Source organism: Vigna radiata, unplaced genomic scaffold (genome assembly GCF_000741045.1).
Source record: "Vigna radiata var. radiata cultivar VC1973A unplaced genomic scaffold, Vradiata_ver6 scaffold_70, whole genome shotgun sequence".
NCBI classification, from domain to species: Eukaryota; Viridiplantae; Streptophyta; class Magnoliopsida; order Fabales; family Fabaceae; genus Vigna; species Vigna radiata.
The window spans coordinates 201,865-218,679 of NW_014542367.1; the positions used below are offsets into that span (position 1 = coordinate 201,865).

A 16,815-nucleotide genomic window follows, 5' to 3' on the forward strand; every position below is an offset into this window, starting at 1 on the left:
TTTAAATAATCTAGAAGAGAAGCATAAATAAACAAGATTTAATACATATTTTGGTCCTTCTTTTTGGACGTTTGGTTCAAAATCATCCCATCTTAGAAAAAAGTTCTATAAGGTCCCATATTTCATTAAAATCTGTTCATTATGATCCTTTTCATAGATGCTGTTAAAATCTTAATGGCACAGTGAAGTGAAGTGAGTTGACAGAAATGTTAAAATTGAGTGAGTTAGAAATGAGTGAAGTGAAGTGAAAATTGACTGATGGACTAATGAAAGGGAGCTTTCCAGTGATTCTAGAGAATAAAACTGAGAGCCACCCGTATACTTCAATCAACCATAAAGGGATGCTAAACACTGATTTTATTAGTATCAGTAATCACAGCGGCCATATCAAAAACATGCTTAAACGAAGCATTTTTCCCCTGGTAATAGATACCTACTCCCAACTTTTCCTTTCTTCATTGCTGAAATGTGCCCGTCCACCACATCGTCAAATGAATCAAATCCAAATATTAAACATTATGAATTTCATTTAAGTGTATATAAAAAGCCATGTACCATAGTTCAATCATATATAGCTAGCCAGGATTCAACAAGTGGTAGTAATTTAATCATATACCATTCGTGCAACAATGTTTCCTGTAGTGACCTTGCCAGGCCCATAGATTACTCCAGGATACAGTAGGACTATTGGCAGCCCCTCCGACGCAGCTTGCAACGTAATTTTATCCGCAACGACCTTTGATTTCTCATATTCAGTACAGAAATATTTCTCGTGATGGATCTGAAATTTCAATTGGAACCAGAATCAGACTTCATACCCCAAAATCATCCTCCACAGAAGAAAATACCTATATTTAAAACAAAATCAAATAAAACCCTAACCCCCAAATAAAACAACAAAAACAACTATGAGTTAGGTTTAGATTAAGACCATTTACCTCACGTAAATACGATGTTCCACTTACAAAAATGCAGAAATCAGCAACAATTACCACTTTCACAATAACGTTGAACTCAGAAAAGCAGAAATCACTCTTTGATAAGGGGTAATTTACTTTAACCCACACTTAAACTATTTTTCGTCATTTTAATGTTTTTCTTAAATATTTACATATTAAAATGACTTCACAGAACCACCTAAGCATCCAAATAAACACCTCAGACAGGTTTTGTCACTACTGTGCCGTTAAGATTTTAATGGCATCTACGAAAAGGACCATAATGAACCGTTTTTAATAAAATATAGGATCTTATAGAACTTTTTTTCAAGGTGAGATGATTTTGAACCAAACGTCCAAAAAGAGAGACCAAAATATGTATTAAACCAATAAACAAATTATGGAAGAAAAGTTTAAAAATTTAATTAAAAAGCAAAACCAAAATTCATTAATATTTATAAAGAACTAAAAATGTTTCAACCAAAAAAATAAAAACACAGAAGCATGATAAGCTACACATAACAGAACCATAAATTAAACAATGGAATCCTTTTACGTTCCTATCCTAATAATTTTGGGTATTGCTTCCTACTACTATCAAATTTCTGTCTCCCCCATCAAAAAGCTACCGCAGAATTTTTTATTTTTTTTTTCGTATAACAGGAAAGAGTGATCATCGCTTTCTGGAAAAGAATTTTCGAAAATGTTAATTGTGTTCCGGAAAATAAATTCCAGAAATGATAGGGTGTATTAAAATATTTGATAAGGTGTAGAAATCAATACCTGTATTCTTTTCCAATTGTCAAAATACTAAACAAACAACACTAAATGGATTTCCCTTTATTCATGAAATGTATATACATTCAATAAAATACAACAAAATGACATCTAACGTTGTGCAATGAACAACTCGAATATTACCACCGATAGAGAGTACCAGGTTTCCGTTTGAACTTCAAATGTAGTTCTTCCTTCTCCTTATGTTTCTGTGTTTTCAATTTTATCTATTGGATAGTGACTATAAATAGAGAAACTGACAAACTTTACAAACTCATCATACAATGGAAATCTTGTAAGATGCTTTGACGTACAATTTTGCTTTGCCTTTCAGAACCGTTTTCTGGGCTAGCAAGGTAAGTCTGTGCTTGATTCAAGGGTTGACTTAGCAAGCCATAATAAGCCAGGATCATTCCGCTTTAACACCAAGTAAGCATCTTCCTTCCCAAGATTATCAAACATAACATCTTCGCTGAAGCCGACCAGAAATAGAATTTCCAAGGCAGCTGTAGCAGCAAAAATGATAAAGATAATAGCCCAAATTTGAGCATATATAATATTAGCATCAGCTTATAGAAAAAAGTTACTTTAAGAAATTGTAATAATTGCTTACACATTTCTATGTACAAGATATTTAGTTCTAAATATCAAGAGATTACTATTTAGATCTTATCAGAATCATATGCCTAATCTCTAGGCTCTTTCATTGTACATAAGAAAATCACTTCTATACAAGCACTACTAAATTATTATTCATGGTCCGAAAGTACAAACCTTTATTATTTAGAATGTTCCTCTCAATGATTGGATTAGCCTGCAATCAAATGTCCGTTATATAGATATCAGTTTTTATTTTGAAGTATGTTGAATATAGTGAAATAATGTGAGAGATTAATCTACTTTGTGTTAAATATATACATAGAATACTGTTTATAATAGAAAAGATATGAACTAAGCTTAAAATACAAATAAAAAATAATAACAAACTAACTAAAGATAAAATATAAAAATAATATATCTATCAAAATTAATCTTATGATATAAAATTGTTTTAGCAAGCATGCCAAGAGGTAACATAAGTTATATGTACCTTCCGCAATCTCTTGTACTTTTCCACTAAAGGGTGTTCAATCACATTCCTGCAATCAGATTGAAGCAATGATATACGTAAAAGGAAAAGCTTCAAGCATAACTACACATAACTAGAAGTACTTTCTGAAAACTTTTAAAGCAAGCCGTTCATTGAGAGCTCAACCAACATTTGCATAAGCATACCTAATTATTTTCAGGAGAGTGTGAAGGATCGAAGTGGCTTGCATTGCACTAACTTCACGTCTTAGCATTTCCACAGCCTTCAACAAACGGTTACAAACAGCAGTTGAGGTATCATTTATTCTCTGAAATTCTTGATCATCAGGATCAGGCTCATTAGTTTGCAATGTAGACAATTCTGGTGTGGGAACAACATCATTGGGAACAGTTTCTGCCATCAGATTTATTTCTACATAAGATTTCCCATGAGCAGGTTGGTTGTAAACATTTGTTTCAATAACTTAATATCCAATATTTAAGTAGAACACGGAACCAATTCAATAAAGCAACAGTTGGGACAGAAGGTTAGCAGCTTGTTAAAAAAAAAATGCTTCAAGCTACGAGACCTCATACAAACGATTCTCTATTTAGGCAATATTATTGATAAAATTCAAGGAAACAAAAGAAATATAAGACAATCCCAAAGTTAAGACTATATAATATTTTCCTATTTACATATTAAAATCTTTAACACTCCCCCTTAGCTTGGAATGTAAATGTCATATGCTGTTACAAACACAGATACAACTAGCTAATTAATATTTCAAATACCATAACTAGCTTCTCCTCCTTATATCCTAACAGTATATTAAAAAAATTGCTGTCAATAATTCCTTTCTTAATGAGATAACACAGCAGAGTAACTGATTCTGTTATTATCAGTTATTCTTCCTTCTCTATATATTTGTGTCTTGTCTTCAGTGTAAATAGATTAGTTAACATTTTCTATGTAAGATACTTTTCACAGTTATTTAATATTATTTCCCTCTCTCTGTTTCGTTTCCTTATATAGAAATCATAGCTACTGTCATGGCTTTTGAAAATTCTTTTTCTACCCACAACTCCAAAACCACTGTTACCTCCTACCACTCTCACAAGTTCAATACACCTACCTCCCTCAAACTTACCATTGAAAACTTATTAAATCTGGCAGCAACAAGTGCTTAATCACAGGATTACAACTTAACAAATTCTTGGATGGTAAAGATACCCCACCCAAATACCTTAATCCTGATGATGCCCTTCACGGCATTGTTAATCCTGCCTATCTCCAATATGAGCAACAAGATCAATTCTTGGTTGCTTGGCTTCTCGCTTCTATGGACACGTCTGTTCTCACTCAAATGGTTGGACTCACCACTGGTTCCCAAATCTGGAACAAGCTGCATGTTTGTCATGCATCTCAATCCAGAGCCAAGGTAAAATCTTTACAGATTCAGCTTAGAACACCCAAAAGGGATAGAAATGCCGCTACCTATCTTCTTGATATGAAGAAGATTGTGGACGCCCTGACAGTTATTGGATCTCTTATCTCCACAGAAGACCACGTTGAAGCAATTCTTGATGGTCTTTATGAAGACTATGACAATTTCGTCACTTCTATTCTCACCCGCTCAGATCCTTACACCATTGAAGAAATACAGGCCTTGCTCTTATCCCAAGAAGAGCTTCATGAAAAATACAAAACCGCTATTCTGCTGTTATCAACAACACTGTCATCTCAGGTTCCAACAACACCTATAGAAACAAAGGTCCTCAATCCTACCAGTGAAACAACAAATCTAGAAACCAAAACAACTCTTTTGTCAAGAATCTATGTTTCAACAACACCAATACTGCTCCAAGTTCTTGGCAGCAACAGAAACTGCAATGTCAATTTTGCAACAAGTTTGATCATACTGCTACGAATTGTTGGCACAGGTTTGAACATGATTTTCAACATTCCATTTCTGCTAACCAATCTCAACTTTGTTCCTCTGAAATTCATGATGATACTCCTTCAATTCTGGGAACACCCACCACTCTCAATGATCCTCTTTGATATCTGGATAGTGGAGCCACACACCACATGGCTCATGACTCTAATAATTTTACAACTAGATGTTCCTCCACTAGAATTGACAGGGTAACTCTAGGTAATGGAACATGTATGTCTATTTCCCACATCGGTTCTACTACTTTTCACAGCCCACACACAAAAATACAGTTGTTTCTAAAAAATCTTTTGCATGTTACTCATATTTCAAAAAATCTAATTAACGTTTCCAAATTTGCCAAAGACAGTCATGTATATTTTGCCATAGGCAGTAATGTTTTATGCCAGTTAGTATTATCTACCTGTAGGGACAAACCTATAAGGGAGTTAAAATGTCAAACCTGTTTGTGTAAGGTATAGAAGGTGGAGGCACCTCAGTAGTAAATACCCTGTGCAGTTGATGCATATTCTTCAAATATGGTTTATAAATCAGATTATTCTAGTAAAAAATGTGTGGGTGTGTTCAATCCTTTAGTCCAAAAGTTTCCATGTTTTAAATTGCTGTTTTCTGGTTCCAAGTAATCATTGTTAGGTTTATGATTATAGAATGCTCATCCTTGACTGGATATGCCTGCACAAACTACATATTACTGGCGAGCAATTACCTATAATTGGAGCAATGGATTCCGTAGATGCTTCTGAAGTATCCTGATTGGAAATGTATGTGTATGATGCTACCATATTACCAGTACTTGTCTCAGAATACAAAACTTGCCTTACACCAAAATCATTAGGTTGTTCAGAAATCTTTCTATCAGCTATTCCTGAACTAACATCATAATCAACAACTTTACCGTGATGAGAATCATCTGGATCAGGCTCGTGATTCATTCCATTGATAATATGATCATCAGGGTCCGGCTCACCTCTATATTCTTTGTTATTAGTGACAGCCATTTCAATATCTTTGATTTCTTTGGAGGCAGATATCATACAATCAGATTTTTTTTCACTCAAACTATGACTAGAATAACCAGGATCCAGCTCTTGATTTAATTCAGACCCTCCCAGCTTGTTTGGAGAAACATTAGCCAATCGATGGTAAGCAGCAGCAACAGAAGATTCACGTGCACTTATTAGCTGATCTGTCCTGTTACCACCAAGCTTTTGAGGAATACTGCTTTTGTCAGCTATAATGTCATCTTCATAGGTTGAAGTATTCCTTACTCCACTCAAAGTGTGGCTTGCAGATCTAGTCCAATCTAAACTAGATGCTTCTTGATTTAACTGTCAAGGAACAAACTAAATCATCATATGGCAGTAAAGCAGAGCGTAATAATGGACAGAAGCCAAACATTCAAACATACGAGCGCACCTGCTTATCCAGAGCATAAAAGTTCGCATCATGTTCAGAGTATACCATGTGTGCCTGAAATAAGTTTGTTCAATAACTTCCATTTATGAAATAGACAGTAGAAATTTATGTTTTACCTTATTTCATACTTAAATTACTTTAGGATCAATAGAAGAAAAAAAAATTGCACTTCAGGTGTATGCTATAGCTTACAAGTTCATGCAGTAGAGTTTTCTTGATGCTTTCATATTTCCTGAAACCTTTGAGGTCATCAGTCCTTAGGCGCAGTGATATTTCCTCTCCATGGTTCTGTAATAAGAATGAAAACAGAAAGGAAAATTCAACAACGGGACAATGACAAACACTTAAAATGCCCTATTTTGTCATCCTGTGGAATCCAATACCTTGTTAAAACCAAGAATACATTTTGGGTCCACACCAACATAACCAACAGGAGCCATCTCAGTCATAATTCCAACACGCCATCGATGCTATATAATATGCAAAACATCTTCAGAACTTGCAGCATATTTCATTATAGCACAAATATATATTAGTTCAGCTAATTATTTTGGGTATGAACAGTATACCTTGTTCATGACAGCAACAATTCCAGGATCTGCAGCAAGCATGTGCATTCTTTTAAGTGCTTCAGCAGCTGGAGGATTCAACTGAAAATAAGGGAAAAAGCAAATTCATCCATGACCGATTGACAGACCTCCATTAAAATCTTTACATTATGAGAAAAGATAGCAAAGAATATATTGGAAAATTGATAACCAGTAAAACAATCAGTTAATAAGGCAAAATGTCATACTCATAGATTATGCTTTTCCAGTCCCAAAGAATAATATGATATATTTTACCAAAACACAATATATCATTACCACAATGTCAATACCAAATCAAGCGCTTAACTGTTACGTTTCTTGGTGACAGGAAACCTAAATTCTATCTCAAAATAAACCATCACAAACAGAGACAAGAAACCTCACTGTGAGGCAACAGTTTATTGAATGAAAAATACAAAAAAATTCAACAACATCCAAGGGAAAGCATTACCTTCTACACAGGACATTCCCTGTTCAGAAATAAAACACTCAACAACCAGAATTAGAACACCTCCCTCCTTAAAAAACAAAAACTGCCTAACTACTAATTAAAACATCCCATAACTACTGTCTAAACTCCTCCTTACTACCCCTAACCACTTCATACTAACTTCTATGTTTTATTTTTGCAAAACTATCTAAAAACTGTCTACAGACTGTCTAATACATTACATATCCTATCGGCAGGTAAGACCAATTTGTTAGTTTCTTGGTGACAAAAAACCTAAATTCTATCTCAAAATAAACATTCACAAACAGAGACAAGAAACCTCACTGTGAGGCAGAGTTTATTGGATGAAATATACAGAAAACATTCAACAACATCTAAGGGAAAACATTCCCTTCTACACAGGACAGTCCCTGTTCAGAAATAAAACACTATGTTAGAAGTGGACTTTAAACCTAACTCAACCCCACAAAATCGGCTTGTAAAGTGAGGTTTGCACCCACTTATATACTATGAATTTGTGTTATCTCTAGTTGATGTGGGACTTCCAACACACCCCTCTCATGTCGAGGTATATACATCTCGAGCGTGAGACTAGACATTAATAGATGGTCCGATAACGGCCTGATAGCGGGTGATACAATATGCCCAACAAACAACAAATATCGCTAGGATAGGCTTTTTAACGATGGCTCTGATACCATGTTAAAAGTGGACTTTAAGCCTGACTTAACCCCACAAAACCGGCTTGTAAGATGAGGTTTGCACCCACTTATATACTATGAATTTGTCTTATCTCTAGTTGATGTGAGACTTCCAACACACTCAACAACCAGAACTAGAACACCCCTCCCCCCTCCTCCTTAAAAGACAAAAACTGCCTAACTACTAATTAAAACTTTCCCTAACTACTATTTAAACTCCTCCTAACTGCCCCTAACCAATTCATCCTAACCTCTATGTTTTATTTTTGCCAAACTATCTAAAAACTGTCTAATACATTACATATCCTATCATTAACACATACAAATAATAATTAAGAGTATATAAAAATATTCAATAATAAGTTTATCATGTCATGGTTCACCTTAAATTGCCTATTGGTTGGAGTAGTCTATGTTGCTGGTTGAATATGAACTTTTACTTCACATTTGAATTTCAAATAAGGACTCTATAAAACTTAGTTAGTTAAGAGCAGTACCAGATTATTCAAATCTGATCTGATTTATTGTTCTTTATGCTAGTTTATTTGGGTAGTTAATTTCAAGACCAGATTATTTAAATCTGATTTCATTCTGTTTTGTCTTTTCCTTTATAATGAGAAGCAATGAGCATATTTTCTCATTGTATCGACCATCACCATTATGTTATTGACTCCCATAGCCTTAGGCAGTTCTCCAATGAAATCAGTTAAAATTATGGTTAGATTTTCTGTAATTAGGAAATATGTACAGCTAACAAGCAGGGAGTATATCCCTTATTACTCTTTATTTTGTAATCTTAATTTTTAATAAAGAGATAATCCTTGTGGCCTTGACACGTTCAATAAATTTTATAAAACCCATGGGCACATCACCCATGTATTGCATAGAATTGGAAGTGGTTGCAGTAAAAATCCTGGGATAGAGTTTGAGCCATGTTTCTTAAACAAACATCACATTCTTAGCTCTATTTTTGGATCTCCCCCTCTATTCCTCTACAGTATAATAAACTTGAAATTCTCTTGTAAATTCTGAAAACCTGACTGGCCTCCCATTTGATAGGTTCAAGGGAAATTTTTATATTAAGAGAAATAAAAGGGACAGACAGGTATAACTGTCTGTGGATAGGTGGTTTTGTTGTCTCAGACTTTTATAAAGTCTGCATAGGCAGTTATTTTTAGCAGTTTTTTAGGAAGTTTTGTAAAGGGAAGGCTAGGGAGAATCTGGTCCTCTCGAAAGTGTAATAATTTAGATTATTGTGCTTGTTTCATCGTTAATAAAACTGTCTAGTTTTTCTGGGTGAACATCCAAGAACTTGTCTGGGAAGTCTTTACAATTTTAAATAAATTTGGGTACCTATCAATTGGTATATGAGCAAAACGAAATTGTGGAAACTTATAATGCATTAGGTTTTATAAATGTTATCATCACATTCTAACAAGTCATATGATATCAAACCAATGCCAATTTCATAGGATTTTGCCTCTATTATCTCCCTCTATCCCTGAAACTTCATCCTTTCAATAATAATCACATAGTAAAATGAAGTATACACTCTTGGAATACTTTACAAAAACACCCTATTACTAGTTACTAGTAAAATGTAAATGCAGGAGTATAAAGAGGTCTAAAAGATAAATATCAGTTGTGTGATTCTTTTATTGGACACAAACATTAATAATCATGTAGCAATATAGTACCTCTAATCCTGGAATTTGAAGTGTGCGAAATTCACAAAATATATACTGCCCTTGTGGGAGTTTCAATGAAATATGAGGTTCATGTGAAATTCTCTGTTTCATTCTCTTCTCTTCATCCTCAAATCCAGCTATTCTTAAATCTGTTTTTGAACTTTGAAGAACCTCTTCAACCTCATTTGTTGACACACCCATCATGATAATTGACTTGGCCTGGGGAATACAAATAGTGACTTAAGGTAATAGTACACTGAATAATTAAGTCAACATATCAACCATTTTCCAATGGTACAATAGTGCTAATTACAAGCATTGATAAAACAAACAGAAAGGATGTATACGAATAACCAGTTCAATGAATCCCCTTGCGGAGATATTAATTAGGATTATAACATAAAAATCACCGCTATTTGACTGTAAAGTGTTCCTCAACAGAAATGCTAATTGGAAGAGTGAATATTGGTTTGAAACTTAATCAAACAACAAAAATAGTAACATGTACTCTTTTCCTTTCTATATTCTAAACAATAAATATAAAATGATAAAATAGTTTGTAGAATAGTGATAATAATTGAAAATATCAATGGAAATAAAAAAAATGATAATTACAGTAACAGCAAGGAATGTAGAGGAGGATTGTCTCAGTTTAGATACTCCCAAGAACAATGCTCATTACAAAGAGTAAATCTTCCTCAACAATGGCTAATGAAAATGCCCAAGATATTCCCAAATGTCACTCTCCCAACATACATTTAAGACAAAATGTTTATCACTAATGCTCCCCTTCTGATGCCCCCATAGGCCCTACTAAAACAATCCTCTTCTCACACACAATGTTCTACCAGCTCACACGCTTCTTACTAAGCTTAACATGTAACTCATACCACCATTCCTGCGGATTTGGGCTACCTTTTGTTGACAACTTCTGTTAGGTTCCTAGTTAGTGAACCTAACCAAAACTCTCTTAATAGCACACAGAACAACCAAAGATGAAAGAAAGAATTGTATTATTGTTGAAGAATGGATAGTCACTGTACACAGCATGGGTTTGGGAGCATAACCTCCCTTGAGAGCATAACCTCTCTACAGGCAATAGACCTAACTTCACAAAATACTCAATATCCCCTACCGCGTTACACTACCTCTATTTATAGAGGCTCTGCCCCACTTCCCCTTTTTAACCGACACCCCCACACACTTACTCCTCAACCCCTTTATCCTATTCCTAACGTATATCCTAACATTACACCCCCCCTTCCAAACAACCTTGTCCTCAAGGTTGGAAATGGAAGGCTTGATCTCATGGCTCCTCTTCATCAACTTGTTACCCACTGGATGCTGCCCTCCAATTCAAGTCTGGAGGCTTGGGTGGTGGCAAATCCTCCTCCAATGACTTCCACTCTTCCTGGATTCTATCGCCCAATTTTGTGAAGTCCTCAAAATCTCAACTCTAACTTCATCGGCCCTTGTAGCAACAACACTTTTGGCAACTGCTCCATCTACTTGCAAACTCTCATATAAAATTTCCACACTCCCCCTCTGTGTTACTGCTGCCCAATTCTCACATAGACGGCATCTTCTGTTCCCTTCAACTATCTTTAGTAGAGTTGGGGCCAAATTTTTCCAAGAAAGGTGCTTGAATTTTTGATGCCAAGTCTTGCACCCTTGGACTACATTTTCTTTGCTGTTTGGATGTGCTTTTGTTGATCCTTTGGTGTTTTGAACTTTGAAAGCATTTGCTACCCCTGTTGTTTGATCTTGCTTGTCAATCCCTTCATAAGTGATCAACTCTTCTCTTTTCACCCATGAAAAATTTGGTTCCTCACCCTTCCTAGCTCCATTATTGTCAGTAGCATCCTCTCCTTTTTGCTCCCAATTGCTTGCATTTTCTCTTCCACCCGAGCGTTATTTTTGTTTTGACATTCACACCACAACCTACCGCACTATCTACACAAAAAACAACTTTCTCAACAGTAGCAACTTTTTCAGTAGCAACTTTTCCAGCAGCAGTCACACCCATGTCTCCATCACAGTTTGCAGCAGTAAAATCAGCAGCTTTTTCAATTTTTCCAGCAGCAGTCACACCCATGTCTCCATCACAGTTTGCAGCAGTAAAATCAGCAGCTTTTTCAATTTTTCCAGCAGCAGTCACACCCATGTCTCCATCACCGTTTGCAGCATTGCCTTCCTCCCCACAAATATTTTCTTCTCTCCTATCCTGCCCTCTAATTCTTACAAAACCATCAACACTCAAAACTGCAGCAGCTTCCGTTTCTCTTTTCTTCTCAAAAAGAGACCCTCTGTCTCTTCCTCCAAACCCCATTATTAATGCCTCTTTCAGCCCTTTCCAAGAAAGGTTCTTGGTTTTATTTTTCCAGGCCCTGAACCAATAGATTGTGCCTCCTTCCATGCAGCTATAAGCCAACCTGAGCCTCTCCTTCTCCTTGACGTTTTGGGTGTCAAAAAGCTTCTCTGCCTGAGAGATCCCTCCCAATGGGTCCATCCCCTCAAACCTGGCCAATTCTACCCGCTGCCTCCAATTCTGTTCACCCCTGTATTCCTCCATCTCCTCTTCATCTGAACCCTCTTTCTGCCCTTTCATGACAGATTCCTCACTTCTTCCTAAGCCTTTTATGTGAATCTTGATTTCTTGCAGCATTTCTCTTGTTTCTTGCATATTTCTTCTATATTCTGCCATGTTCATTTTCAATTCTGCTATGGTCATTTTCTGTCCGCTGGTCCTCCTCTCCAAGGTATTGTTTCTTCCTTCCATGCTCCACCCTTTCTTGATCACTTCTTGATCCCTTCTTGATCTGGAAGCCCTCTCCTAAGGAGATTCGGTAGTCCTCCCTTGATGATCCAGCAGCTTCTTGATCCTTCACCCCCACTTTGATCCGGCTGGTCGGACCAATTTGTTAGGTTCCTAGTTAGTGAACCTAACCAAAACTCTCTCAATAGCACACGGAACAACCAAAGATGAAAGAAAAAATTGTATTACTGCTGAAGAATGGATAGTCACTTTACACAGCATGGGTTTGGGAGCATAACCTCCCTTGAGAGCACAACCTCTCTACAGGCAATAGAGACCTGACTTCACAAAATACTCGATATCTCCTACCGCGTTACACTACCTCTATTTATCGAGGCTCTGCCCCACTTCCCCTTTTTAACCGACACCCCCCACACGCTTACTCCTCAACCCCTTTATCCTATTCCTAACGTATATCCTAACAACTTCACATGAAAATTGACCAATGGGTTCAAGGCTTCGACTCCAATCAAATAGCATTTTAAAACAGCCAATCCACTCAAGTCTGCTGAAGAATGTGTGTCAAACAATCAATTTCATATCCTAGAATTATAGGTTCCATCATAGGTAGTTAACGATAGTTTGGTTCAAGAAAAATATTTACACCTGAAGTTTAGATAAATAGCACAAAAGTATTATGAAACTCTGGTCCAATGGACTAGGGGTAACCCGTGGCATGACCTGAAAAAAACTATTAAGGAAAGCAGCAAATACAATGCAATGATTCACAGAACAATAAAAACTATATCCATATGAATGAAGTCGATAAGAATAATATTTTTCATGTAGTTAAATCTTAACCCACATGATAGAAAATATGGAAATGGAAGTACCTCAGTAATTGAAGCTTCCTCCAGACTTAAAACTGCATGCTCCGCTGAAAATGGAGCCAGCAGTTTTGACGCTCTACCAGATATTTGTGGAATAATGAACCGCATCGTATCTTCATTGATATTAGTTAACTTTTGCAATTCCTGTCCTAGATCCTTAACATTGGCCCCTATATTCATCTCTACAACAAATTTCTTTCCCCTCCATGTAACAGAGACGTTAAGCAGGCTCGATTGAGGTTGCATATTTAATCTACAAGAATCAAAATAGGTCTAGTCATTTTCCACTGATTATACTTTTGGTACAAACAAGGTCCCAGAAGGAATATTATAGAAACCTAATACACCTCTCTCTCTGTCTATGTGTGAGTACAGGGATACACGAAGGGTTAAACTACCGAGTAAATTAAACTTGATCTTCAAAAAAATTCCCCTTCCACCACATATTTGGAAAACTAAATTGAACAATTTTTTATATGGGCACCTCCAAAACTCTGAAAGCTGCTAGGTACCCCAACACATTTCACAAATGTAATCATAATTCTTAAGAGAGTAAACTATAGATACATATACAACCAAATTTGAGAAAATTTAATCACACCAAACCAACAAATTAACTCAAAATGAGTATAAGTAATTTGACAAATTTTAAGCGATTCACAACTTCCATAACCAAATTCTGGAGAATTAAAGAAACCCATGTGAGAATTCATAATTCAACGCCGACCTCAAACAACAAAACCAATAAAATGAAGAATAAAATAAAGACAGTTTGTAACAAAAACAGAGATCCATGAAATAGTTGGAGAAAAGAGAAAATTGACATGAACCGAACTGAAATTGTACAAGCAGGGGGAGAATTGAGTTACCTGGCGCGTAGTGAAAATTTTAGGAAAGATGAATGAAAATTATAGGACAGGAAGATGGACGTGTGCGCTGAGCATATCACACCAAGTGGAAGAATCTAGATACCTATTCATAATTTGTTATTAATTAATAAATAATTAATCAATCCATTACAGTATTACGAAATAAATGGAAGGCAAAGTAAGAAAAAAAATGGATGAAAAATAATACTAATTATTAGACTAAGGCGATACCCACATAATATCTTTTATGAGTATAATTTATATTTAAATAAGTTCATAAACTAATAATAACTAATTAGAGAATTTATATTTTGTTTCTTGTTTATAACTTTACAATAGGTAAACCTTGTTTCATTCTTAAACGGGTATAGATAAATGGTTTATGATTTATCTTTGTGTAGTTATGTATTAAATTAAATATTGTTTCAAAATATCATGAAAGTAACCACTAACAAATAAAAATAATAAAATAAACTTAGACTTAATTAAGATTACACTAATTTAATGATTGATCAATATTTTGAGTATATTGTGATGAAAATTTAATATGATCGAAAATCAGGAACATCTAAGAAAGGGGAAAATGTAACAAATGTTCAAAAATTTGATAGAGTCTATATCACTAAGAAAACTGTTTAGGACCTTTGACTATAGTAAGGTTAAGAAAAGAGAAAAGCTATTAGTACTCTTAAAATTAAAATTAGTAGGATAACCTAAAAAAGTCAAGTCAAACATGTATTGATACATTTGTTATTAATTTCTTATATATTTTTAGATGTGACAAACAGGTTAATATGATTGGTTTGATTAACTCTCTCGTTGACCTATCAAAATATGTGAAATGAGTTTATTTATTTTGTTTAGGTAGCGTGAAAGTCCTCACTTATAATGGATTAATGAGTTTTATTTTATAATTTTGTTATTTTTTTAAGGTTAAATATATGTTTTAGTCTTCATATTTGTTTCTCATTCTCAATTAGGTCCTCATGTTTTTTTTTGTCCCAATTACATCCTAATATTTGTAAATTTGAGGCAATTAAGCTCTCTCCGTTAACTGGCCACTAATGTCGAGGCCAATTGAGAGGGCTTAATTGCCTTAAAATTTACAAATATTAGGATGCAATTGGGACAAAAAAAAACGGAGAGGGCTTAATTCCTCAAATTTACAAAGATTAGGATGCAATTGGGATAAGAAAAACATGAGGACCTAATGAAGAACAAATATGAGGACTAAAACATTTATTTAACTTTTTTTTAAATATATTAAAAATACATTTAGTAATGTAAATATTATCTAAGTCTTTAATTAGGTAATTAATATTTCTAATTGGATAAATTAAAAGAATTATTACAAAAGACTCGACTTATAACAATCATGAATTGATCTTCAAGTGAAGGAAGTTGATGACAATCGTTTTAGTTAAGTTGGACCAAAACTATAAGAACAAGGTTTAATTACTTTTTTAGTCTCCAAATTGGAAGCTGAATTTCTGTTTGATACCCGCTTTTAAAAGTGATTTAATTTGATTCCCAGATTTTGTTTTTAATAGGTCCTAAGTATTCTCTCTTCTCTCTCCTCTCCTATTCTTGACACTTCTTTCTCTCTCCTCTTTCTCTTCTCCCTCTCACCATTACAACATAATTATAACTAGGATCCCGTTATTTTGACACCCTACATTTGACACTCATTTGACACTGCCATGTGTCAACGTTCTATTGGGTAGTCATTTTTTACTTTTTTTTTTTTTTTAAATTTGGCTTGCAAAATGGAAAGCTTTTCAGAAACTTTGTATTCCAATTCTACCCCCTCGTCTTTTTCATTGGTTTTGTGTGACAGATTGTCTCTCTCCCGTCGTCTCCCAACGTCCTCTCCTCTCCCCTTTTGCGTGCTCTNCATTGCTCTCAAGTGCTCTCNAGTGCTCTGAAATGGCAAGTTCCGAATGGACCTTCGTTGGACCAAGGTAAATGCCTTCTATCCTCTTTAGGTTTGGGTATTTCGTTTTAGGTTTGGGTATTGGGGTTCTTGTGTTTTCTTGCATCCGTTATGGGTTTTGTTGNTTTGGTGTGTTATTTGATCTGGTGTGTTCTATTAGGTGAAATCCTTTTGTGCATATGGGAACAACCACTACTTCAATATCGTTCACCGCAACATTGTGAAGGTTTTTCCACCTGACATTTGTCATCCATCAGTTGAGCTGGTGAAGGAAAGGCCAAAACCTATCATTCGACTTCCAATGTGGGCAGAAAAGGATGACAATGTGGATGCCATCCTCCGCAAATTTGTTCGGCCAACTGACTTACCGTCATCATCATCCACAGAAACAGACTAACCGTCATCATCATCCAAACAAGCAGACAATTAATAGATTAGTTTACGTATGCTTTAATTTATGTTTTCTAGTGAAGGGGGAAAATTACTTTAATGGAGTACTATAATAGTATCTTATCAGCTCTAAGACTGGTTATTGGATGATTGTACTTGTATTCAAGTTTCCATGTTGTTATTGTGCACTTTTATAATTTAGTAAGATGTCATGTAATGTTCTTATTGTAATCATTGTTTTGAGATGAATGAATTCAATACTATTTATTTTGTCAAAGCAATCTACTTTCCTTCAATAAACACCCAAAATGAAACAAAAACAAGTCAAGTTTCCTTCAAAAAACACCCAAAATGACCAGTGGTCCCCCACGTTGGCACAGGTGGCTCCTTC

The 16,815-nt window shown here is 35.1% G+C and overlaps 1 protein-coding gene across 8 annotated transcripts; it reads right to left on the reverse strand.

Moving 5' to 3' along the window:
• Positions 1-507: 507 nt before the first annotated feature.
• LOC106779980 lies at positions 508-14,234 on the reverse strand. 8 transcript variants are annotated; one of them, XM_022776796.1, is made up of 13 exons: positions 14,102-14,234; positions 13,236-13,485; positions 9,597-9,806; positions 6,727-6,807; positions 6,541-6,627; positions 6,350-6,445; positions 6,158-6,211; positions 5,448-6,069; positions 2,991-3,216; positions 2,806-2,854; positions 2,490-2,529; positions 2,030-2,221; positions 508-781 (listed from the first exon to the last, which is right to left on the reverse strand). In XM_022776796.1, exons 2-12 carry the CDS (start codon positions 13,476-13,478, stop codon positions 2,064-2,066), a joined length of 1,866 nt encoding a protein of 621 aa, XP_022632517.1. In that variant the 5' UTR covers positions 13,479-13,485; positions 14,102-14,234; the 3' UTR covers positions 508-781; positions 2,030-2,063. The 8 variants fall into 8 exon arrangements, with proteins under 8 accessions (XP_022632517.1, XP_022632518.1, XP_014523687.1 ...); XM_022776797.1 differs by lacking the exon at positions 508-781 and having other exon boundaries at positions 1,750-2,221; positions 2,991-3,198; positions 5,448-5,552; positions 5,637-6,069; XM_014668201.2 differs by lacking the exon at positions 508-781 and having other exon boundaries at positions 1,750-2,221; positions 5,448-5,552; positions 5,637-6,069.
• Positions 14,235-16,815: the final 2,581 nt, after the last annotated feature.